This window comes from Astyanax mexicanus, chromosome 1 (assembly GCF_023375975.1).
Source record: "Astyanax mexicanus isolate ESR-SI-001 chromosome 1, AstMex3_surface, whole genome shotgun sequence".
NCBI lineage: Eukaryota > Metazoa > Chordata > Actinopteri > Characiformes > Acestrorhamphidae > Astyanax > Astyanax mexicanus.
This window is the reverse complement of record NC_064408.1, coordinates 86180920-86207094: the sequence shown is the minus strand read 5'-3', so window position 1 is coordinate 86207094 and position 26175 is coordinate 86180920. Positions and strand designations below refer to the sequence as shown.

Below are 26175 nucleotides of genomic sequence, written 5' to 3'. Positions count from 1 at the left end.
TTATTCAAAAGTAGTTTGTAACACTGGTGGAAGAGAACATGCCAAGATGCATCAAAACTGTAATTAAAAACCAGGGTTATTCCGCCAAATATTCATTTCTGAACTCTTAAAACTTTGTGAAAATGAACTTCTTTCTTTCTTTGCATTATTTAAGGTCTGAAAGCTCTGCATCTTTTTGTTTTCTGCAAATAAATGCTCTAAATGACAATATTTTATATAAAATTTGGGAGAAATGTTGTTCATAGTTTATAGAATAAAACAACAATGTTCATTGTACTCAAACATAAACCTATAAATAGCAAAATCAGAGAATCTGATTTAGAAATTGAAGTGGAAACTTTACTTTTATATTAATTAGTTTATTAATAATTAGTTTTTTTTAATTTAGAGCATTCAGAGGTGAAATGAGTTTTATCTTTTTTCTTTTTGGAAGGCCCTGCGTCTGCTTTCCCTTTTTTTTTTCTTTTTTTTTTTTGGAAAAAAAGCCTTTATTTGCCAAATTGACAGTTACAATATCACAAAAAATTGCACATCAAAAACATTTGATATCATATTACAATAATTATTAATATTGCCTCCACCATAATCTGCTTTCTCTCACTCGCTGAACAAATCCCGTCCGGGAGGGGGGAAAAACACTGCCCACCCACACTAAAAACTAATTGGCTGTATCACAGACTCTTTGCAGAGAACAGGCCAATCAGAACCATCTCTGTTTTCTCTCTCCTTCCCACACGCGATTAGAGAAAAAAAGTCTGTCGCCTGTGTGCACGTTTGGGGCACTCGTTCTGAATTCCAGGAGATTATATGTGACTCGCGGGCATCAGGGAGCCACTGCCGAAATGCAGGAGACTTCTGCAGCTTCAGGGAGACTTGGTTTGTCTGGGATATATCAGGAGTGGGAAATCATCTGACCCATCATATCGTCTATTATTCTGCAACATTAATTAGCTGATACACATACAGACAATACTAGTTTAGCACCTGTAACATTAGCTAACTAAATAAAAAAATATTATAATGTGTGTTTAATTTAGTCATTTTGTAGATTTAGCTTATAAGAGACAACCTTCTGACAAAATCACAACTTTACACTTTCACTCTAATGGGTGCTGGGACTTCTTTTAGGGGTGCTTGAGCCCCCATGCCCTTCATCACCCCCTTGTAGTGATGGTCTGGTGACTGATCTATCAGAGCTGGGGATACAGCATTTTCATCTGAGCATGCTGGCTCCCTAGTGTCTGTGCTTTAGCAAGTGTATTAAAGGAGGCAGGTGGAATGGGGGAAGGGGGTCCTAGTAAGCGGGTGGGTTGATTGACTAAGCTGAATTGAGGATAAATTGTGGCAAAATAAAAAAGAGCTATGCTATAACTTGTGGAGTATGCATGTGGACTTAAGCAGACTTCAGGCGGAAATCAGTGTTTGGATATGGCCCTTTAATAACACATTTTCTGAGCTCCTCTTCAATCTCATTTGTCAATTGACATGGCACACCTCCTTTTTAAATTCAACACTGTTAAATATGAGAGAAAAGCCTTTCCTAAATCACCCTCTGCAAGAAAGGTTAAGAAAATATAAATATTTTTATACTTTTTCAGGTCCTTTAGCCAGCTTCCTATATGGCATTCTTCCTGCTGGAATAATAATACTGGCACACAGACAATAGTTCCAAGCTAGTGTTTAAACACAGTAATTATCAGATCGTATAAACAGGAGTATTAGGGTTAAGTGTGTTGTTGCTAGGATGTGTATAATAAACATAAGGGTCCAGATAGCTGAACATAATCAATCACCCATTTAAATAAGCTTTTATGGAGCAACGCTTTTCAATACTAGGCTGTAATATATGTAAAGAATAATAAACACAGACAAGAACGAGAAGTATGGAAGCCAATACATAAGTGAACATAAGTGAAAGTCAGAGAACAATAGGGGAAATTAGAATAATAAGCTTCTACTGTATTATTAAGAGTTTGCAATCAAGGAAATACCATGAGAAAGAATAAAAAGGTATTTTTCTTATGCCATTACAATATTGAACAATTCATTTACCTTACCAGTTAAAAGTTTGGACGCACCTCTTCTCATTCTATGCATTTTCTTTTTCGAAAATGATTTGTATATCATAAATTTAATATGAAAGACATTAGAGCTATACAAGAACAAAAGGAGTTATTTAGTAAACAAAAAATGTTAAACAACCCAGAATATGTTCTATACTTTAAATTATTCTGAGTACCATATTTAGCTTTGATTACAGATCTGCACACTCTTGGTATTTCAATTTCAGTGTCTTTATGAGGTAGAGAAACCTGGAATAGTTTTCTCAGCATCTTGAAGGAGTTCCTGAAGGGGCTGAACAAAAGTTGGCTGCTTTTAGTTCACCATGTAATTCCATATGTCTCTTAATTGTTTTGTTGTCTTTAAAATTAATTTAAAATTTAGAAAATAAATTAAGGTGCGTACTGTATATAAGCCCTGTATGAGGTACAGTATATTAACCAACAGTATATATATTTTTTTAGCATATTATTATTTATTTTCAGCATCAGAGTGATATTTTGATAAAACTTTTTATTTTTATTTTGATTACTTTTTTATTTATTTAATTTAATCAAATCAAATACCATATGTTGTTCCCTATCATTTTGATATACCATGATATGACATCTTCTGAAATTCATGGCATAAAGCGTTGAGGATGTTTTGAGGGCAAAAGGTTTATACAGTATTAGACAGTATGTATTGCTAATACAACTCAATCCCAAAACAATTGTGACAAAACAAATGTGAATCAATACAGAATACAATGATTTGAAAATCTCATAGACCCATAATTTATTCACAATAGAACAGGAAAGACATATCAGATTGAAAGTGAGACATTTTACCATTTTTAAACAACATTAACTCATTCTGAACTTGATTGCAGCAACATCAGAAAAGTGGGGACGGCACAGGAAATGGGTGAAAAAGTGTGCTACTGATAAAAACAGCTGCAGCAGGAGCAATGCACAATTATCCATATGAATGGGTTATAAAAATAGTGTTTTAGAGAGGCAGTGGTTGGTCTCTCTGAAGCAAAATGTTTCTCTTCTTTGAATCTTTTGATGATATTTTAAATTACCTATGCTGTTTGGAAGAACCACAGGAGTAATGTTCCTGCTCAATGCTTGTGAGAAGGCTCCTGATCCACTGTATCCCTGTGCAGGATGATGGATAAAGAGAGAGAGAAGTGAAGGTGCAGAGAATGTGAATTAATAAAGAAGAGAAGAGAAAGTGGAACCTGCTTTGAGGAAAGTTCAGGTGTTGATAAAAAGGGGGTACCTCTCTTACAGGAAGTAGATTAATACAAGGTAAGTGGTGTAACATTTTTCAGTGTTGTTCTTCAGTGGAGCTGTAAGCTTTTCCATGTTCAACTGGTCAGTTCACAGGTTCAGCCATTGTTCCTCTGACTTCATCTTTCCAGGTCAACAAAATGACACGTTCAACAATAACTGATAGAAACACACGGACAGGAGATTACTTCAGCAAACCTTTGATAAGAACTACAATACAGAGTTACTTTTCCAAATTCCACTTAAAAACTCTAAAAAAGCTGTGAAAACAACATTTTTAAGTAAGTAGAGCTGTAAAACTGACCTTTTAACTACAATTCTGAATTGTAGGTGTCTGTACTTCCGTTGTCTTACCTGGCAGCCCAATCTGCATTCTAACTTTTTTACGATCACAGTGTGATTTGTTGTTATCATGCCACAGCTTTATATCAAATAAAAAAGCCTTAAAAAAACTTGGACCTATGTCTCAGATTGACCCAACAGGGCTCAAGGAAAGTGGGGGGAAGTGTCAACCTGTCCCGAGTACAGCTTGGGTGTTGGTTCAGGCAGAGAATGTAAACTCTTTGTGGTATGGGGTTGTGTCAGTTCACTTCTGTATAAAAGTAGAGAAACATACTGTATTTTTCCTTCAATACGACATCAAGGACATCCATGTATTTTTCAACAGGACAATGCAGAACCACATGCTGCACACATTACAAAGGCTTTGTTAGTGTAAGAAGAATATACTGGACTGACCTGTCCGCAGTTCTGACATGTCCCCAGTCTGGAGAATTTTACAGTAAAAATGCAACAAAGATGACCGTGTAATGCTGCATACCTCAAGACACATTTTTAGAAAGAACGGGACAAAATAACATCTTAAACACTTAATTGCTTGGTATTGTTGATGCTAACACATCTTGCAAGTGTCATGAGAAGAATTGATAACTTTACAAAGTGCTAAATGCTTTATCAGGTCCCAAATGCTGAAATGGACTAGATGTATATATTTAAGGTCTCCTTCCGCTAAAATAAAACTGTTCCTCAACCTCCATTGTCTGCAGTAGCTAGTAAAAGAAAATCCTCAGGGAAAAAAAGTTGATCAGAGAGACGTTAGGGTGTCTACGTCAACCAGTGACTTGCCCACCTCGGCTCAGGACTGCGCAGAGGCGGAGCTAACAGCTTTTGTTTACTATAGGTTTAAATCAGATGATTCCATGTTTTACCAAGACCTAAAATAAACACTAGGGGAGCACGGTTTGACAAGGTAGCACAACTCGATAGAACACTGGTCAAAGTAGGCACCATTCGTGTCAGATTTTATGATATAGAGCGAACTCCCAAGCTCCGAATCACCAAGTCCGAGTTTAGTAGCGTTAGTGTAGGTGAAAGAAACATTATCAACATTATAAAAACATTATTTTAGAGCGGCAAATTTGACTGTGGGGGTGAGGCATGTAGGCGTTCTCTGCTGCAGTGCTGTTAGCCAATCAGAGGTGATATATTTGCATGTATGAATTTTCATGAGCAAGAGCCAAACCCTGTCTTTCTTCAGACCTCTTATTCAGTGATTTAAAGCAGGGCTAAATAAAAACACCTGAGCACGTCTCACATTATATTAATTTATACTAGAGACCACAAGTAGACAATGAAATGAATGAAAAAACTATGTAATGAGACCTTTAAATAAATTAAATGATCAGTGATCAGAAATTGACCAGTCAAGACATTAAAATAAAAAATTAAATAAAAAATAAAAATGACTGTCTGCAATAAAATAAAATTCAAAGTAAATATGAGAGGCACTCTGTTTTTTAAAATTCGCATTTTCCATGCTGTCCAAACCCTTTTTGGGGTTGTACTAAAATAGACAACTACAATAAAGTACTTTTTGGATTCGCCTCAAATATTATTAAATAATAATAAAAAAATATTAAATAAAAAAAAATATATTAAATTAATAAAAGTTAACAAACAATTATTTAAAAAAAATAATAATTCTAGGAAAAAATAATTCTAATAATAATAAATAACATATGATTGTCAGTGTACAGAGGCAGATCTTTTAAATTAAGCTTTATTTTCATGTCTGCAGCATCAGCACAGCCTACAAGCTGTCTACCAGTGCAGTAAATGACATTTCTTGTTGTGCTACTTGTTTATATTAGCTGTACACAGGAGGGCAGTGGGATCTCCCTGAGTAAAGAGGCAGTAGGGGGAGTGACTGGGGGCTTTGCCTCTCTCTCTTATCATTGGTCATCCTCAAACCTGGGGCCAAGTTAAAACCACACCTCAGCCTTTGCCCCGATCACAGCAGGCTGGGGGCAGATAGTGAGGAAGAGACAGAGGGCAGTTTAGAGTCTCAGCATGCCGGCGTACTCCACCAACATGAGGCTCAAGTTTCCCATCTTGGCCTTGATACTGGAGCTCGTCACCATTCTCCTGTACGCGCTGTTCGTGGTGTACGATGATGGCAAATCTTCAGGTCATGATGACAAAGATAACAGCAGCGACCCTCATCATGAGAAGAGCAACCCTGTGGCCTTGTACCCTAGTAAGTACCCCCTCTTACAGCCCTGCATTCACTGCAGTGTTGCATTGGGATCATGCTGCTGTAATGACTGATGATACTGTTTTGCATGTTTATTAATATGTTTATTGGTTTGAACTATTATTCAGTTTTGAACCAAATGTGGCTACTTATATGCAAACTACAGTTTAATAAAAAATGTAACACTAATTTAATACCAACTGTTACATATTACACTTTATTAATTATACCTTAACCCATTCTTTCTTGCAAAATCCTCTTTGTTTATTGGAATTGGTTGTATGTTTGAATTCATTCATCTGAGCTTTAACATACTGTACATTCAACAAACAGGAAGTGAACACCCTGCAATGATGAGTTAGTTGGTGGTGGAGAAGGGTGGGGTTAGATAGGAGGGAGTGAGAGAAATAAAGAAAGTTACAGAGATGGTGGATCATATTGATCATCATTATCAGGGCAAAAAAAAGTTTCTATAGTAACATGCATTTAATGAATGTTTTTGCAATTCAAACACTGAATATTGTGTAGGACAGGTGCTAATTATTGTGATTATTGTGAATCTAATGCAGATGATATACTTTTCATTTGAAAGTCTGTGGAATAGACCAAGTCCACATCAGTCTTTCATTCATATAAATCAAACCTTTATCAAATCAAACTTCAGGCTTTATTTTTGCCATTGGATTTTTTTACTCATTGAAATCAATCCTGTCCTATTAAAATGCACAGAAATGCATTAAGCTTAGAGAATGTATGAACATCTGAACAGGGATCAGTGGCACATTTGGGTTTACTTTGCCTTATTTTGAAATTGATGTTTACTAACCATTTATTTTCAATTAATTAAGAAAATCCTTCCTTTATGTTCTTAAAAGTGTCTTCCTGGATATGAAGAGCAGCTTTTACTCAATTTTTTTTTTTTAATTCCCCAAAATATGGATAAACTGGTGACTGGCCCACTTTGACTTTATTTCCATGATAGAACTTTTCTCGTCTTACTAATTACTACTGATTAAACACCTAAACAACTTTCTATTTATTATATTAAGCTGTTATGGACTAGTACCGACTTATTTAAAACCAAAGCTTTCATTGGCAGTGTGTGTTTAATATCCTGTTGTAGATGTTACAGTTACTTTTATCTTCATCCTGCACTGATGCCACGCGTTTGGACAGAAGCCCACTTCAGGGCGGGGAGTGTGTGAGCGTTCAAGATTAGCTTTCACTTGCAGACGAGATCAAAATTGTGGGGTTGTGTCGTAGAACAGAAATTTCTGCATGCGGAAGAGAATCGTGTACTGTAGCATGAAAAATTTGATAGTGTAAGCAAAAAAGCAAAAAAAAAAGATTTGAAAGGCTTTTTTACACAAAGTTTGGGTACCTTGTGTGGTCTTTTTTTTTTATTAAACACTTTCACATTTTCATTCTTTGTTACTTGCAAAAGCCTCATTGTTCTTTGGGATTCATGACCTGCCTTCAGTGAACTGCTCTTGAAGGTCTACCCAGAGGTTTTATATATAATGATGGAGATTTTGAGGAACATGGCTTCATCTCGTCAGCTTTTACCTCTAATAATCTTTAGGACCATTATCTAGCTGTAGAAGTCATTCTCTGGTCAGCCTTTTTTTTACAGATTATGTAATTTTTGCTTCTAGAATTTGCTAATATTTGACTGAATTCATTCCCTCATCCAGTAAACAGTTCCCTCGTCACTACTTGCAACATAAAGCTAAACATGATTGATCCAAACTGTGCCTAACAGCTGAAGCACTATTTTTGCACTATTTTTTTTTCAAACATTTTTTTGCTAGTTTTTGGCTAAATTGTTTTAATATTTTCTGTTTTCAAATTGTATTAATTTTGTTTAATTGTTGCTTTCAGTGCTTTCAACTGTAAATTCTGTTGTAAGCATACTGGAAAGGTCTTTTTTTGTTGACTCTTTCATGGAAATCATATTTTTCCAGGTACTGCTGCACAGTAGAACAGTGCGCCACCACTCCAGAATATTCTATATCATCCTGAAGGTCTTGTGCAATCAAATTCCTAGAACTCTACTTCAATACCATTGTTTTTTTTTTTTGCCATTTCACAATTAAATGAAAATGGCTATCGATCTGCTTTGTGGGTATTAATTATTTTAATTGTAAGTGCTAGACAGCTGGGCAAAGGAGTCTATGGCAGCTAGGTGTTGGGACATGGTTTAAGGAGTCTTTATAGAGTCGTCATAAGGCTGTGAAAGTTCCATCACATTACCTTTTCTGATGATGACTATAAACAAGCCATAGCCCTATAAACTACTTATTTTAACTTTCAAGTTCTTACATGGTGCTTGTTTTATTATGGAATTCTATAATTATATAAAAAACACTAGTCTAAAAAAGAATGTTTCTTATTCAATTTTATAACTAATAAGCGAATAAGTTCAGAAAAGTCTTAATTTAAATCTTAAATCTTAATTTTACTTAAAAAATTATGTTACATGAACTTAAAATTTCTTAGGTAACCGGTTACAACAAAAGTTTCGAGTCTAGTGAACTTTTTGGGTTTTACAATGTACTGTAGATTCATAAATACAATTTTTGTTTGCTTTAATGAAGGAGTGATAATCATATAAACATCAGTTGCACTTGAATGAACCTTCTGACCCGTTTGCATAAACAATTTCCTAAAAAGGGAAAAAGATGATAAGCGCAGATGAAAGAGAAGGCCGTGATGCAGAGCGGGTCCCAGATGTTGGATTGCTGTGGGAAAATTGTAGTGGTCAGTCTCTACTAATCGAGGTTGTACGCGGCCTCCAGACTTTCGTGATTAGAGCTTCAAAGAAGAAAAAAATGGGTGAGGAATGCAGTTTTCAAAACGCTCACAAGCATTAGCTTTGTCATCAGGTGCCAAATTAGTGCTGATAGAAAGTAATTGAGTCACTCCTTCCAGTTTACAACAAATAAAGCCTTTGAGGTGTTTATCAGGAGCTGTGTTGCGCATGAATAGGAGCTAAAAAAAACTTGTATGGTTCAAAGAGGGGTTGTTGGTTTGTGATAAGTAAAAGTAGACTGTGGGGATAAAAGAGGGAGTTAAAGGCCTGAAATGCGTAAAACACACCTGTAGTGAAAGTCTGATCTGCTTCATGGGTTATTAGTCTAAGAATGGCCTTGAACAGCATGTTTCCAGTTGCCTGTGTTCACACACACACCCACACACCCACACACACACACACACACTACACAGCTTTTATCTGGCCTCTCATGTTTATGTTCTTTCTGCAAACATGCACATTCTGCAAACGTGCTCCAGACTTGTGAAATATTAGATCAATGGATGAATGAAAAGATTAAATGGCAGGACTAGAGTGAGCAAACTGTAGCTGATAATCTCTGACCACACATTCTAACCAGTCCACAGAGAACAACTCATTCATTTATTTCTGCTCAAAAGTTGGTGGATTAGCCAAAAGCCTTATTTTTTAAACGATAATATTCAACTATTGCTTGTTAATCTACTATGTAAAACTATAATCATCTTTATTTATACAGCACTTTTCATACACAAGTGCAACCCAAAGTGATCCCAAATATATATACATTTACCTTATGAAAATGCTCATTTAAATAAAAATGTTTAAATACTCTTTTTAAAAATGCACAAAGCTGAAATGGCTTGAAGCAGGAAGAGCGTTCCAAACGCTTTGGGCCGTAATTGCTAAAAGCAGCTTCCCCAAATCTCAACCTACAACCAGCAACAAAATAAACAGAAAGATCATTCAGTTATACAACGTGAATAGTTGGCAATGTTTAGCAAAGATACAGTACAAACACACAGGAATATATACACTGAGTATATATTACTCAAAGCAATTATTGACAACATTTATGGAAACATAAGGTATAATTTTAAAAGTAGCTAACATTTGCTAGTTGCAGCGGTTTAGTTTGAATGGAAATGTTTATAAGGCCTAATGCATTTGTGAGGTACATTTCCAGTAACACGTCATTATTTTTAGTACTAGTGCTAAAAAAAAAGTATTTGACTCATAATGATAATGTAACATTGTTGGCAGATAATATTGCTTCCCTCCAATTCAAAGGCACCTTTAACCAAGACAAAAAAAACAACAAACCTAAAAGCATCCAAAGAGTTCTTTTAAATGTCATTGTATCATTGCATTTACTACAAAAAACCCTTGACATTCATTTTTACATATAGGCCACAATAAACAAAGCCACCAAATGATTCTAACTGTTTTGTCCATCCAGTGCCTCAGACTGACTAGTTAATAATGTGTAGAAGGTTCTTCAGGGCGGTGCTCTGTAGAAGAAGTGTACTTCTTCTCCATGACTTGTATTTATGATAAGAATGGAATTTTTGATAAGAATGAAATTAGCATTTTTAATCTCTGTGAAGGGGAGTTTTTCCTGTTTAGTCTGAGCCTCTATCTCTGCATAATTGTCTCTGAGCAGTTAGCATGGATTTTCAGTTCTAGACTAATCCAGAGGATAAGTACAGTAACAGTGGAAACAGAGATGATTTCAGTTTCAAAACTTTCTACGGACAAACAAGGCAAAACTAGCACTTAAATTAATCAGAAATGCCTTTAGTTGCATTTATATTCATTTCAATTCAACTTTTGTATGTTTCCTGATTAATTTACTATTAAGTATTATCTGGGCCACCAAAATATTTATACAAAGTCCTGTTTCCCCTGCAAATCTCATTGTCCTGAGTCTATAAATTCTATAAATGACCCACAAATGCTCAAATTATTGTGAAACTCAACAAGATGTACATCTACACAGCAACTCCAGCAGACCATCAAAATTGTGTGCTATTAATGACGTATTTGTTATGATTGTTTTTAAAAGGCATTTTTATGTTTTTTGTCTGAAAGAAATGCTCTATGACTATAAAAGAAAGTCCAAATTGTTCTCCAAAGAAAGTTTTTAAGCTACACATCAGCTTACATAGTTCTTCTGCTTATCCCTAATGTAGCACCAACTTTGCATTTCTAGTAAATGCATTCATTCTCTGCTTTCTGGCTGATTGCTGATCTTCTGATTGAGCACTGTTGTTATGAGCTGTTGTGCTGTGTGTGACGAGTTTACCAGATGTGGCGTCTGGAGCGGAAATGCTGATACTGATGTACAGTACCGGCTTCCTCTAGTAGAGAGACACACCTTATTTCATTAACAATTACAAAGGTTTGGAAACCTTTCTGGGGAAGTTTGGAGTGCATCCTTTAATTCTAGTACACACACCACGCCTCACACGCCTCCACACTCCATTGTCTAAAGTCTCCAGCCAAGTGGAAGCGCTGCAATCAGTTCCAATCTCCGGCAACATGATGGAGTTAATGTCCTGTGAGTTAATATGAAATGCGGACCCTCCACCCACACGTAGCAGACCAACACCACATAGAAAACACCACGTCCTTCATCAATCTGTAGCAAATTTTATTGGCCTAAATATAATATGTAAAATTAATCCTTAAATATTAATTTCAGTAATGCAGTAATATGTAATGTATTGTGTGCCCAATATTTATTCCAGTTCTAGGACCAACTCCTTTATTAAAGAAAATCTGGTAAGCTGTGGCTGGAACTGATTTAATGCATACCCTATATGTTTTTTTATTTTGATGGTCCTTTATTATCTACAAATATCCTACACTGAAAAAAAAATTATATTTACTCTTCTGAACTGTGCTTTAATTGGTTAACTGGGTATGAATGTCAAAGGTCAATAACCACATCACATCACAAACAAGGTGCTTGTTTCAGTATGATTAGAGTCATGTGAAGTGAAAAGAGCAGTGCAGCAGAGCACTAAGCAATAATTATCAACTAATTGAGTAGCTACAATATGTCTAAATTCCCCTGTTACTAAGCTCAGAGCAGCATTCTGATGAAAGCCTCTCTATGTGTGTTTAAGTGTTTCAGGATGTCCACGTGATGATCTTCATTGGCTTCGGTTTCCTCATGACCTTCCTGAAGAGATATGGTTTTAGCAGTGTGGGACTCAACCTGCTGCTGGCTGCCTTCGGTCTGCAGTGGGGTTTACTCCTGCAGAACATGTGGCACATGCACGATGGAAAGATCATGGTTTCTGTCGGAAGGTAAATGGATCGCCTGCCTACCTACCTACCTGCCTGCCTGCCTGCCTGCCTGCCTGCCTGCCTGCCTGCCTGCCTGCCTGCCTGCCTGCCTGCCTGCCTGCCTGCCTGCCTGCCTGCCTGCCTGCCTGCCTGCCTGCCTGCCTGCCTGCCTGCCTGATAATGATTATTCAGGTTTGATTCAATGCTGCATTATGGGCATATATTGGCTTGCTTCTAATCTAATTAAAACACCTTTGGAGTCAATACAAAGACAGGATCTGTGCCAGTGGAACTCAAATGATGAATCATGAATCTTAAAAACAAGAATAAAGCCATTATAGACATCTGCCAAACTTTGGAATTACTGAAACCAACTGTGAGGAATATTATTAAGAAAAACAATGCAGTGATGAGCTTTATATTCACAAAGAGACTAGTAGGCAAAGAAAGGCCTCCATTGCTGATGCATAAAAAAAAACTCTTAAATCTTCAGAACAATATTTAACTGGCTGTACAATAAATCAAAAACAGTCTTCAACAGGTGTATGTTTCAGAGAATACTCTCTGTAAAACACTTCATAAACACAAATATTTTAGGCAAACCACAAAACCAAATGATCAAAAATGTACAATTTACAATAAAGAGCCTGCAGAATTCTGTAAAAAGCTATTGTGGAAAAATTATACCAAGATTTACTAGTAGCAAAGACCTAGGTCCTGACACACATGTCTTCAGTATAGTGTATCTGCTTAAGACAGTACATTTAATACATTCTGCAGTGTCATCAAGTTCAGTAGCTCCTCCATTTGCACTCGCTATTGTGTTTACGTGAATCTCCGTGGAAACGTGCACCCAAAGTATAATTACGGTGTGTAGCAGTGAACAAATAGTTATTGTATTAAACGCAAGATTACAAAACTCAGAGATTTGTGTCCAGATAGGATTAAAATTACCAGAGGGCCATGGAGTTCAGTGAAAAACAGTAGCTAATTCAGCCTGTAATTTTCTCAGAGCATGTCTTGAACGTATTTTTTAAAAGTACAATATAGTGTATTTTAAATAAATAGACTACTATGAAGTAAACTTTTGGTTTAATGTAATTCAAAATACTTTTTAAATACTTATTTCCAAATATACTTTTTTGTACATTTTTAGCAAAGCGTGTTAAAAACAACTGATACAGTAGTTCACTTAAAGTGCATCATGTAACTTTTTAGAACGTAAATTAAATTACTACATTTATAAAATTTTAAGTAAATTTGTAACAGGCTAAAAATTGTAGTACAGTATATTAAAATATATTTTTTACCCAACAAAGTAAACTAGAAGTGTGCTACGTACAAAAGACAGGAACAAGAAGCATATTTGTGCTCTAATGTAAATATATTTAACATCAATTCAATAGTACATTCCTAATATACCCTGTGTATAATAGTAATACAGTTGTAATATTCATTAAATGTATTATAATTTTACTGTAAGAATATTTAAAATATGGGCTTAAATACATGAAGTAGTATGTTTAAATAGTTCCATTTTAGTACAGTTAAGCACAATTGAAATAGCACTTTTGTAGTATTTTTATAGTATAATAAATACAAAAAAGTTGTTCAATTTTAACACTCTTCAAAATATACTGATTAATAATGTGGCTACAAGTACACTTTAGTGTAGACTTTCATTGTGGGACTAGATTTTTAACGATAGATATATACTATTTTAACACGTATATCATAAGCATAGCTTACTTGATGAAATACATCTCTAGGATGCTCCTGAACACATCGTCAGTGATGTAACCAAGGGTCCTCGGGTGTTTCCGGTCTTTCAACATCATACACCCTCTCCTTGGCGACCCAGCCTAGGTTGATCAGACCCGGCTTGTGTTCAGGTGGCATTTGCTACTACTCCATGGGTCACTTCTCCTGATCCAGAGCCATCTGGAGGCTTTCTCTGCTTCCTCCATGATTTTCTTGATGGCCCTTCTTCTCTCCATCCCAGTTATGCCCAGAGCGCTCAGGGTCTTGTAGAGTGATTGGCCTGCAAACCCCCTACAGCCTACCTCGATGGGCATGCACTTTGCCTTCCAGCCCTGCTTGCGGCAGTCTATGACCAGCTCCTCATACTTGGTCCTTTTCCTCTCGTGGGCCTCATCCAATCGGTCCTCCCATGGAACTGTTAGCTCAATCAGGAGGATGTTCTTTGTCTCCTCTGAGACCAGGAGGATGTCTGGCCTCAGGGTGGTGGCGACTATGTGCTGGGGAAACTTCAGTTGTTTCTCCAGGTCAACCGACAGCTGCCAGTCTTTCGCCGTCGCCAGCAGTCCTGCTGGGTTTCTGGCTCCGGTGGTTTTCCCCAGGCGCTCGCCAGCCTTCACAAAGGCGATCATCTGGGTGGTGGAGTGGGACCGTTTGCTACTGCTGATTCCCATGCTGATGGCTTCCGCAATGGGTCTCAGGACTTGGTTGTGGCGCCAGGTGTATCGCCCCTGCCCAAGAGCTACTGGGCAGCAGCTCAGGATGTGCTCCAATGTTCCTCTGCCTGGGCACTGCGGACAGTTGGGAGACTCCGTCTTGCCCCAGATGGAGAGGTTTGATGGGCTGGGCAGGATGTCGTACACTGCCTGGACAAGGAACTTTATGCGCTGCGGCTCTGCCCGCCACAGCTCAGACCATGTGACTTTCCTGTCCATGGCCTGCTCCCACCTTGTCCAGGCACCCTGCTGCCTCAAACCGACAGCTCTGCTAATCCTCCTCTCCTCCACCTCTGCCCTCACTTCCTCCTGCACCAGTCTGTGTCTCTCCTTCCCCTTGACTTTCTCATACTGAGGTGTTGAAAAGGTCCCCAGGCCAGCTCTACCGCGGGTTACAGCTCCAATCAAAGCTCTGTGCCGTATCCGCGACTCTGCCTGTAATACGGCTTCATCGGCTACCCATTTCCTCCCGGTTTTCACTCTGACCCCTGCCTGGGCCACCTTAGGGTCGCTGGAGTCCCTGTACATCATTACTTCTCTGGCCCTTGTCACCTTAAACTCCTCTTCCAGTGATCTCAGGGGCAATTGGAGCTTGGTGTTGCGTCCGTAGAGAGCAATGCTGCTAAGGCTCCTAGGCAGACCCAGCCACCTCCTGAGGAAGCTGCTGACTTTCCTCTCTAAGCCCTCCACGATTGAGATTGGCACCTCGTAAACGAGCAGAGGCCACAGTACCCTTGGCAGGATGCCGTGCTGGTAGATCCAAGCCTTGAACTTACCAGGAAGCCCAGACCGGTCCACCGCTCTCAACCAGCTTTCCAGCTCCTGACAGGTTCCCTGAACGGATACTGAATCCTTCAGGCTGCTGTTAAACTCCTTGCCCAGGCTCTTCACTGGTTTCTCTGAGACAGTTGGGATTGATGCCCCTCCAATACTGAAGCGGAACTTATCCACAACTTTGCCCCGCTTCAAAACCAGCGACCTTGATTTTTCGGGCTTAAATCTCATCCTAGCCCACCCACATAGCTCCTCCAGCCCTTGAAGGATCCACCTACTGCCGGGTACTGATTCGGTGGTTATAGTCAGGTCGTCCATGAATGCCCTGACTGGTGGTTGACGCACTCCTGTCATGGTCTTTGGGCCCCGACATTGAGTTTCGGCAGACTTCACAAGCATATTCATTGCCAACACAAAAAGAATCACGGAGATGGTGCAGCCTGTGATGATCCCAACCTACACTCTGTGCCACTCTGATGTTATGGACCCTGTTGATACTCTCATGCTGAACTGGTCATAGTAGTTCATGATGAGTTCAGCCACTTGGCCCGGCACATGGTGCCTCTCCAGGGTTGTTTGGACCAGCTTGTGTGGGATGGAGCCGTAGGCATTAGCCAAGTCTAGCCAAAGCACTGCCAGGTCTCCCTTGTTCTCCCTGGCTTCTCTAATGAGCTGGGTCACCACTCCTGTATGCTCCAGGCACCCCGGTACTCCAGGTATGCCGCCCTTCTGTACTGAAGTGTCAATGTAGTGGTTGCTAGAGAGAAAGTCGGTCAGCCGCCTTGCTAATATGCTGAAGAAAATCTTCCCTTCGACACTCAGCAAGGAAATAATCCTGAACTGGTCTATGTTCTTGGAAACTTCCTCCTTTGGGATCCAGACTCCTTCAGCAAATCGCCACTGCCGCGCCACTTTTCCTCTTCTCCAGATAACTTTCAAGATCTTCCACAACCTTTCCAGTAACAGGGGACAGTTTTTGTAGACCTTGTAGGGCACTCCACTTGGACCGGGAGCTGAACTAGATCGTGCCTTCTTCACAACATCCTGCACCTCTTTCAGGAGTGGTTCCCTGCCATCAAACTCCTTGGTGGGCGGAGGTGGTTGTATCAGGGTGTTGCACTGGCCTAAGTCCTGCTGCCTGGCAGGGTCGCTGTAGGTGGTCTGGATGTGCCGATCGATCTCTTCCTTGGAGCAGGCCAATCTCCCACCACGCCTCTGTCCCAAGAGTTGCTTAGTGAAGCCGAAGGGGTTGGCTATAAAGGATGCTCGCTTCCTGGTCCTTTCTTTCCGCCTCCGTCTGTGCCATTCAGCTCTGCGGAGGGTCAGCAGCTTCTTTCTCAGAATGGTTCGCAGCTCTACCAAGGGAGGGCGTTGCTCCTCACTTGCCTCCTTGAACTGCAGTTTGAGAGACTTGAGCTCCTGCCGGATCCGGTGGATTTTTGCTGCTCTCTGGTTCATGGTGAAGGGTGCTCCTCCTATCCTCTTCTCCACTACTCCGAACCTTTCCACAGCTAGCCTGACGATGATTGTCGTCATCGTCTGCAGCCTTCGGTCCGCATCACCCTTTGCCGTTGCATCTAAGACAGAGTTGGCATCCTCATCAAACTGCTGCCAGACTGCTGTCTTGCAGGCCTGTGGCCATTTGATTTGAATCCTCTCCGGAAGGTCTCCAGAAGTCTGTACTCCGGTCTCCGGAAGTCTGTCTCGAGGAATTGGTTGCGGCACTTGGAGGTTCCTGGCTCTGTGGGGTATCTCCGGGCCTGGCTCCTCCTGCGTCTCATCAGGTTGAGTACCTGTGCGTTGTGGCGCTTGCTCTTCCTCCAAACATCTCATCCGGGTTTGGTGAATCTTAAGACCTCGACTGTTCTTGCAGACCTTTCCGCATCTGCACTTGCTTATCGTTAATTGCAGATGCGGAAAGGTCTGCAAGAACAGCCGAGGTCTTAAGATTCATTGTGGGACTAGATTTTTAACGATAGATATATACTATTTTAACACGTATATCATAAGCATAGCTTATAATGTATTATGATCATAATGCTTAATAAACATGGCTATAGTGGGTTATGCATTTTTATAAATATTTATAGCCATGTTTATAATGCCTTATGAATGCATTATAATATATTATGAATATAGATATAGAGTCTAATAAAGATGACATTCATAGAAAGTGTTACCACACATACATGTTATGGATGTCACTATAAGAAAATTTATGGCATTTTTATAAATTATTATGAATTCATAATGCATTATTATTACAGGTTTAATAGGAAGTGTTACACAATTTACACCGTTTTTGATGCTATATGTAACCTTTAAAAAAGGTACTATGAAGATTCTGCTAAATGCTTTTTTTTTACCAATGTCCTTTAAAAATGCACAGAACCATTCATTCAAGGACATTGGTTCTAGTAGTTGCCTTGGGTCTGTAAGAGAGCTTATAATATACAGTAGCTAACTGGAACCTGCGCTCCTCTCTACACAGCATGATCAACGCAGATTTCAGCACAGCCACAGTGCTGATCTCGTTTGGTGCCGTACTGGGGAAGACCAGTCCAGTGCAGCTGCTCATCATGACCCTGCTGGAGATCACCACCTTCTGCATCAATGAGCACCTGGCTGTCACAATGCTGGGGGTATGCATTGTGGATTTATTCATTCCTAGTTTTAATCACTAACTTACTGGAACAATTTCAGACCTCAGAACTCAAAGCTTGACAATTCTCCACAAAATCACCAGATCTACATATGTATGAATAGGTTAGATTAGAATGTGGACAACATATATTATTATTACGTGGGGTTAGACATAAATTATTACCCAAGTATATCATGATATAGCATGATACAAATAATAAAATAAAAATTGAATACTGCTTGTTTTACCGCCTTTTTGTGAAACTTTATGGTTAGTATGGATGAGTTTATGGCTTCAGATTGACCTGGTCAAAACAACAAACATGGAAACTGAAAAGAATGTATCCTGTGGTTAAATTAAACACAGGTAAATATATAAAAGTCTGGCCCGCCTGCTTTCACCATAAACAGACACAAAGCATGACAACAAAAATGCTTTGATGTATATTTTGGGTCAATGTTCTATTGGAACACCCAGCTGTGTCCACATTTTAGCCATGTTACATATTAAATATGTTGTCCTTCACTGTAGACAGTGACACTGCTGATCCAGTCCCTTGCAATTTATTGCAGGCCTGTGTCTCACTGACTTTGAGTAATTTCTGACCTTTTAAACCAAGTTTCTCTGAGCTGACGGTGAGAATTTGGGTAGTTTATTAAGAAGCAGCTTGAAGACACAATACTGACATAAAAATCATTGACAATTCTTCTTAGATTTGCAATCACAGGAAGCTGAGTGGTCTAGCGGACTAAAAACTGCCACTATGATCAGGAGATCGCTAGGCTCTGAGAGTGCTGTGATGCTGCTCAGCAATGCTGCATCAGGAGCAGCTGGAAAAGAGGCGGAGGCTGACCACATGTTGTGGAGGAGGGATGTGCTAGTCTTCACCCTCCTGGTGTTATAGCATCACTTGTGATGTTGGATATACATCTGACTAACAGCTGAATGGATGGGAGAGTCGGCCTAGCTAAATCGGGGATAAAACATGAATTTGAAATAAATCATTAAAATAAAAAATATGCAACCCAGCTTTAATCAATCGTGATCACTAACAGGGCGTTAAGAGTGATCGACCAAAACAAACAGCTCAACATTATCATGACACTGAAGTCAAAGATGAGTGTATGTAAGTCATGGTGGATGATGCAGATCTCAATTCATTTAGCCAAGATGTTTTAGGCTTTCTCCCTCTACGATCATCACTATATCTTTTATATTCACAACGCATTAAGTAGAGTAAATACCTGGATTTCTAATTGTAAAAATAATATACTGGGGAGTAAAAAAAAATGTGAAAATGTGAAAATGAGTACTTACTCAATAATTTCAATATTATACAAATAATTTTTTTCTGTTAACAGGCCTCTGATATTGGTGCCTCCATGACCATCCACGCTTTTGGAGCATACTTTGGGCTTGCTGTGGCTCGCGTGCTTTACCGTCCTGGTCTGCGTAACGGCCACGATAATGAAGGCTCTGTCTACCACTCTGATCTGTTTGCAATGATTGGTATGTGCAAAAACTCTACCAGGAATTACATACAGCAGTTACACACTGACAGTAACTGATCAGGTACATTTCATTTACAGCTGCAGTACAGTACGCAAGACCATCATTAATAATAACCAGTAACAGTAATGCTACCAAACAGTGGAGGTGGCTGGCAGTTTGGAGGAATGTTTAGTTGTTAGCAATGTGAAAATGCAAAATGATTTGTTACAAAGTTCAGTGAAAAAAGCAAACAACTCTCTGAACATGAGTTTGCATACATAAAATGCAATACAGTTAATTAGGATGTGGTAAAATACATGCATTTTTTAATTTCATATTTTAAATATGTTGTCTAATTACTTCCTGTTTGCCTTTTTTGACTGTTAATTGTGTGTCTGTAGGTACTGTGTATCTGTGGATGTTCTGGCCCAGCTTTAACTCTGCCATCGCTGAACCCGGAGCTGCACAGCTCAGGGCCATTGTTAACACCTACTTCTCTCTGGCTGCGTGCACACTGGCTGCCTATGCCACCTCCAGCCTGGTGGAAGGAAAGGGAAAACTGGACATGGTGAGAGAAAATTTAATTTACAGAACATTGAAAAAAATAAAGTTGGATTAAATATCTACAAGGATATTCAAAAACGATTTAGAACGTCTAAAAACTCCATATCCTACAATGTATGTCTTAAGGTCCACATTTGTGTGGTTTTATGTGATTTTACTGATATAAGAGAAATTAACTCTGATTAAGAACTTCAGTTTCAGTTAGCAGAGCTAAACTGTGGAAGGCTGAAAAACAGCCTGTTTTTGCAATTAAGCTTTTAAATGTTCACATTTCTATATGGAGAGAAAATATGTTTATAATAATATTAAATCCTATGTTTCTTAAAAACGTCCATGTTTTTGTCTTGCAGGTCCACATCCAGAACGCTACACTGGCCGGTGGAGTTGCTGTTGGAACTTGTGCTGATATGGCCATTGGTCCTTTCGGAGCCATGGTGATCGGAGTCTGTGCTGGAATTATCTCCACTCTCGGCTTCAAATTCCTCTCTGTATGTACATCCAGCTATACATACATATTAAAACACAGTCTACACAATCACATAACAAAATCATAGATTTGGTTGTTGACTTTAGTTCCAGTTTTTAGTTCCACTAGAAGCAAATAAAGGAAATAAAGTAGTTGGTAGGTGCTGGATATGAACTGGAAATAATGGCTATCCCCCAGTAGATCACACACCACAAATCATAATTTACTATATTAATGTTAATTTGCCTTTATTCAAATATTAGTATTTCACAGATAGATGGTAATGTGGGGTTTGTATGTGTAGCCCACCTGGGAACCAAGTTTTGTTAATAGGTTCCATGTTGATCCCACATATGGATGTCAGTGATGGGCCCCATCAGGGTCAGTACATCTTGGTTGTACACTACATGAGAATTAGATAGTCTGCAATGATTGGTCCATTTGGAAATCCCAACTGTTTCCCAGTAAAAATACATGTACAAACCCACTCTGAGTCCACTCATGCCCACCTAGAACCCACCTAGCCATGGGGGACCCTCTGAGTAGCCATCATGCAAAGAGGAAAGCAATGGATCCCCAGCTATGTTACATGGCCTGTGCCAGCCATCTGTTTAGCTGATCCTGTGCTGTTGTAACATGATTCTCTGTTCTAAGGTAGTGTGCGCCGAACAGGTCTATTGGACTGAATGTTAGTTTAAGGACTATTGCAGTACTAAATACCCAGCCTGTCAGTCAGTTTTGCTTGGTAAATTAAACGTTTTTGGGCAGTAAATTGATATTATCACCTCTTTCCCTTGTGTTCTCTGTAGCCCATCCTTGCATCCAGCCTGGGAATTCAGGACACTTGTGGAGTGCATAACCTGCATGGCATGCCCGGCATTCTAGGTGGCTTGGCTGGAATTTTAGCCGCTCTACTGGGAAAGAAAGAAAAGTAAGACCATACAACAACACATTTATACACACACATATGTAAAGACAAAATGAATAAGCCTGAAAGAAAGTGTAACTAAATAGAGGACAATACACACGCAAGGTAGCAGTGTCTTGGACATAAACCTCTTGCGCTAGGGATCATTTCTATATTTATGTGTTTTGCAGCTTTAACAGTGCAGGCACAACACTGTTCAAACACTGCCTCACAGGCCCTTTTAATAATTGTTATTCAGCATAGTCTAAACTATGCACTGACAACTATTCATGATACATAAAAAAGTAAATGCTATTAACTGCCAAATGGTCCGTTTAAGAATCCATTAGTTGGCGTTTCAAACTAACCCATCAGTTCTATCATTTAAAAATATTTTATCATTATCACAGCATTTAAGTTTAGACTATAAGAATTTATATGTTTAATAAATTAAGCCATAATCTTCTTTTGTTTTCTTTTTCACATTATCTTTTGTGGTAGCTATTATAAAATGTTATTATTATAATGTTAAATTAATCATGATGTAGAACAGCAAGTGTAAAAACTTTAAAGAACTTTAAGTGACATAATTGAAAAACACAAATTTCACACAATAGAAAGATGATAATATCAGCTAAACATTTTTGCTAGTCGTGCACACTCGAGATAAGGACCATTTAGAGCAGAATGTGACAAAATATTCTGGGGCTTTTGTAAAAACGTTATATTCATAAGAATGTAATGCTTCTCTACCTGATATTTCATGATGCACTGATATTGTATTTTTCTATCAGTGTGTTTCCAGGCACTCAGGCTGCAGCTTTGGCCTCATCAATTGGTTTTGCCCTGGTTGGAGGTGCAATCACTGGTGAGTGACTAGATATATTTTATGGATAGTATTTGTCAAACATTATATATTAAAGGTTCTTTTTTTGCTGACAAATAGTTCTGAAATATTCCAATCCCTTTTTAAGTGAGTATTTTTGTTTGGTCGCTTCAGTAATAAGAATCCTGTTTGTTCCATAAGGTCTCATATTGAAGCTTCCATTCTGGGGGCAGCCACCTGACCAGAACTGCTTTGACGACTCTATCTATTGGGAGGTAAGCCTTTAGCTGCAGAATTAATGAATCTGGCAGAAAAAAAAATACTTAATGTGATGTATGAGGTGTGACAAGTTGCATTCTGTGAACCACTGCATTAGGGGCAATTCAGCACTCAATTTAATTAAATTCATACAAGCAGGGATATAAACACAGGCAAGCAGGTAAAAAATTGCATCAAAATTAGGTTCCAGATAGGCTGTGAGCTCAAAAAGAGCTAGAGCTGGGAGTCTGAAGTCTTACCTGAAACGTCCCAGCAGGGGGAGACATGGAGACACTTAACAATTCCACTTGGTTTGTTATAATTTAGGCATTCATTTAGTAAAGAAACTTTAAGGAGCAGTCTTGGCTGATGCAGGGGGGCGCTGTTAGTGTTCATATATATATATTTTTTTTGCTGCTTTACATCCATGTCTAAACTGTATGGTTGTTCTCCAGGTTCCTGAGGAGGAAGAGGAGGCCGGCGAGAGTCTGGCTCATGCTGATCATTCGAAGAACAAATCAGAGCCCTAATAAACCCTTTACAGAGAACCAACACCCACAAATCTAAATCCATAACCAACTCAGGGTACTCAACCACCAGCACATCATTTCAAGAGCAGCTTCTGTAAACCTTAAACTAACTCTTATAACCATTCAGCCCTCACTAAAGCTTTTTTCTGGGTGGTTGTAATATTGATACATTTTAATCTGGGACCATTTTACCAAGTCCCAGATGGAGCAAATTATTATAAACTAGAAAATAAACCCAATTTACCAGCAAACATGTTGTTCCCACTGACCCACAGTGTGCAATAAAAACTTAAAATAAAAGCAGATCTGCACAAAATAAGTTAGGGACCTGTGTGGACTAGTGCACATGGGGGAACACATCAGCATTCTAGTAGATGTTCCATTGATATGTCAAAACCAACAATCCCACAATAGTTGGATCTGGCTTATGAGTTAGGTCCAAAAACAGCAAGCATAGAATTCTAGTAGCAACTTAATCAAACTAGTTAAAACACCATTAGCAAAACCCTTTTAGCTAAAATGCTCAAATTGCTAAACCCATGTAGCTTATTCCAGTTAGTTAAACCCGCCTAATCAAAACCATCTAAATACACCAACTAGTTAAATCCATGAAGCAAATACAACTAGTTAGAACCAACCATTTTTTTTTTAGTTTGAGTTTTTTAATTTTTTTTAGTTAATTATTTAGTTCTTTAGCTATAGTGCAATTTCTCAGTGGATAGTTGTAGTCCAGGTGTTTCTCAATTCTGGTCCTGGAGGCACCCTGCTATGCACATTTTAGTGTTTTTCCTGCACCCAACACACCTGATTCAACTAATCTGTCCATTTTTACGTCCTTCCAGAGTGTCAGGGGGTGTGATAAAGCATGAAATCACCTAAAATGTGCAGGGCAGGGTGTCTCTAGGACCAGGATGGAGAAACACTGGTTGTAGGCTATGACATTTGGTCATTATTTCTTGCTGAAGTTCTGAGCCATAGCCTGAGGATTAGGGACAATCTTTCCTCAGTGTTGCTTTACACAGTTTCCACTACAGAATTGCATTATAATGTAAGAAAGAATACAATTAGACCAAATAAGCTAATACAAAGAAGCCCATTAAAATGAGATTCCTCACTGTTAAAGTTAATATGCAGAAACTATCTATATATGTATAATTGTAACTGACCACATTATTCTAACATGTAGCGTATAACATTTAAGTATATTTTAAATAACTTTCACAATTTTGTTTTCTTCTTATTATTTTTGAACAGTCTACTTTTAGATTTCACATGTCAGTCTAATTGACACAGTACTCACCTTTACTCTAAATGTAGTCCATTAGTGTTAACATGTTTAGTGTCTGTTTAAGTTTACTTCTTTAGTTTTGCACTGGAGCTAACAGGCTAATATGGCTAACCAGTACTGAAAGCCTATGTACACCAGTTAGCATTGTGCACATTCTGTGTGTGTTTCGAACTCTTATGTATTTTTAAAATTACTTTAGTAAATCTAATAGTGATTACCTTACAAACAAGCCCTGAGGCGAATGTGTGATAATTTAATTAGCACCTTGCTAATGGGCTACATGCACTTCCACCACTTGTTAGCTACATTAGCCTTAAAAAATCAGTGCCGCTAAAGAAGCAAGCAAAGGATTTGCAGATAGGTTATGTTTATGGTAAAGGGGTGGATTTGTATAAATCTGATTTGTCTTTTAACTGTCGCTTTAATAAATGTGGACACAGGCGGTCTTCGTGTTCTTGCTGTTGGTCTGTGTGAGAGGATTTAGACAATACTGAAAGGACAATCCAGTCAGAACCAGCACAAACCAGACAGCAAGAGAGATAAGGCCGACTTAATATGAAGCATGTTGTATTTGAATGTTTGATAGTGTGCATGTGTGTGTTTGTGTGTTTTTATATCTCATGCTCAAGCCACTAGCGTAGTTAGGCAAATGTAGTCCGCTTGGCAGAACCAGAAGTATTACAAGAAGAATAAAAGTGTAATGAATATATACTGTCTTTATTAATAAATATGTTTTTATACAATGCTGTCTTGTCTGGATTACTTACTCTGATTTTAGCAGGCATTATTTAAACAGCCTGCTGTTTCTAAATTACAATAACAGTGCTTCTTACCCCTGTTTGAAGGATAACTTATTTGAACTTTTGAATGCATATAGAGCCAATATATTTCATGTTTGTTTTATCACTTTTATATGAACAGTGTTGGGAGTAACGGCGTTAAAACTAACGGCGTTACTAACGCCTTTACTTTTTTCAGTAACGAGTAATCTAACTAATTACTCTGACTGTAACTATAACGCCGTTACTATTTCCGACACCCCGTTACTGCACGTTACTTTAGCCGCTTTTTTTTGTTTTAACTTCGCTTTGCCCTGGTTAACCCCTCCTTTTTCCGGTGAACTTAAGCTTCTGGCCGCTGTGCCTGTGGTTTGGCGTGGTGAAGTGAGGCACAATTGTGACGATTTGCGTGCTCTAATCAATTCAGTGATTGCTGTGGACAGGCCAAGTTCCGATTTAGGGACGTTAAGCTCTTTTTAGCTGCTCCGGTTTTTGTGGTGCTGCTGCTTTCTCTTTTAGAGTTTAAATTCTCTGCCAGAACCCGACCTGACCCGAGGACCGACCCGAAATCGGGCTCCTATTTTTATTTTAAATAAAGCTCTGGTGTGATAATCACAATGTTACTAAGTAACCAATTATTAATTGTTCACTAAAGCGAACGAAATACCGAAAACTGAGAGTGAAAAAACATTTGTGTTAACTGAATCTAATAAAAACTGTAATTAAAAGGAAAAAACTACCTCGAACTGTATTTTGTGTTCATAAAACTAACTAAAACGAACTGAAATTACTGATAGAATAGGCCTACCCTCATTTTCGTGTTTAATTTATTTATAAGCGCTGTTGTACAGCGGAGTTGTACAGCGGGCGGTGTTGTGCCGAGCGCGCGGCACTTCGTGGTCCATGGCGTTAGTTATTGTGTAAAGCGCTCGCGCTAGCCGCAAAATGCGACAGAAAACACTGAAAGTGCAGAAATATGTATGGGATTACAATATGAGCGCCAGGCAGATGAAAGAGAAACAGGAGATACAGTATGTGAGAACATTTACCTGTGAGTAACTCTTACCAGAAATCTCTCTTTCTCTCTCTCTCTCTCTCTCTTTCTCTCTCATGTTTATTAGATTGATCTCTCTGATGAGATGTGTGAATAATAAAAAAATAGCAAGCCCACCCTAAAAACAAATTAAAACTTACTGAACAGAAAAAAGTAAAACAAAA

General features: G+C 38.6%; 1 protein-coding gene across 1 annotated transcript; it reads left to right on the top strand.

The window, feature by feature from the left end:
- Window positions 1–5609: 5609 nt before the first annotated feature.
- Window positions 5610–24921, top strand: rhag (Rh associated glycoprotein). Its single transcript, XM_007255505.4, has 10 exons — window positions 5610–5874; window positions 11794–11977; window positions 17696–17846; window positions 19210–19357; window positions 19741–19907; window positions 20254–20391; window positions 21179–21300; window positions 22071–22144; window positions 22304–22377; window positions 22816–24921. The coding sequence occupies exons 1-10, from the start codon at window positions 5688–5690 to the stop codon at window positions 22888–22890; spliced, it is 1320 nt and encodes a 439-aa protein (XP_007255567.3). The 5' UTR covers window positions 5610–5687; the 3' UTR covers window positions 22891–24921.
- The last annotated feature ends 1254 nt before the right edge of the window (window positions 24922–26175 follow it).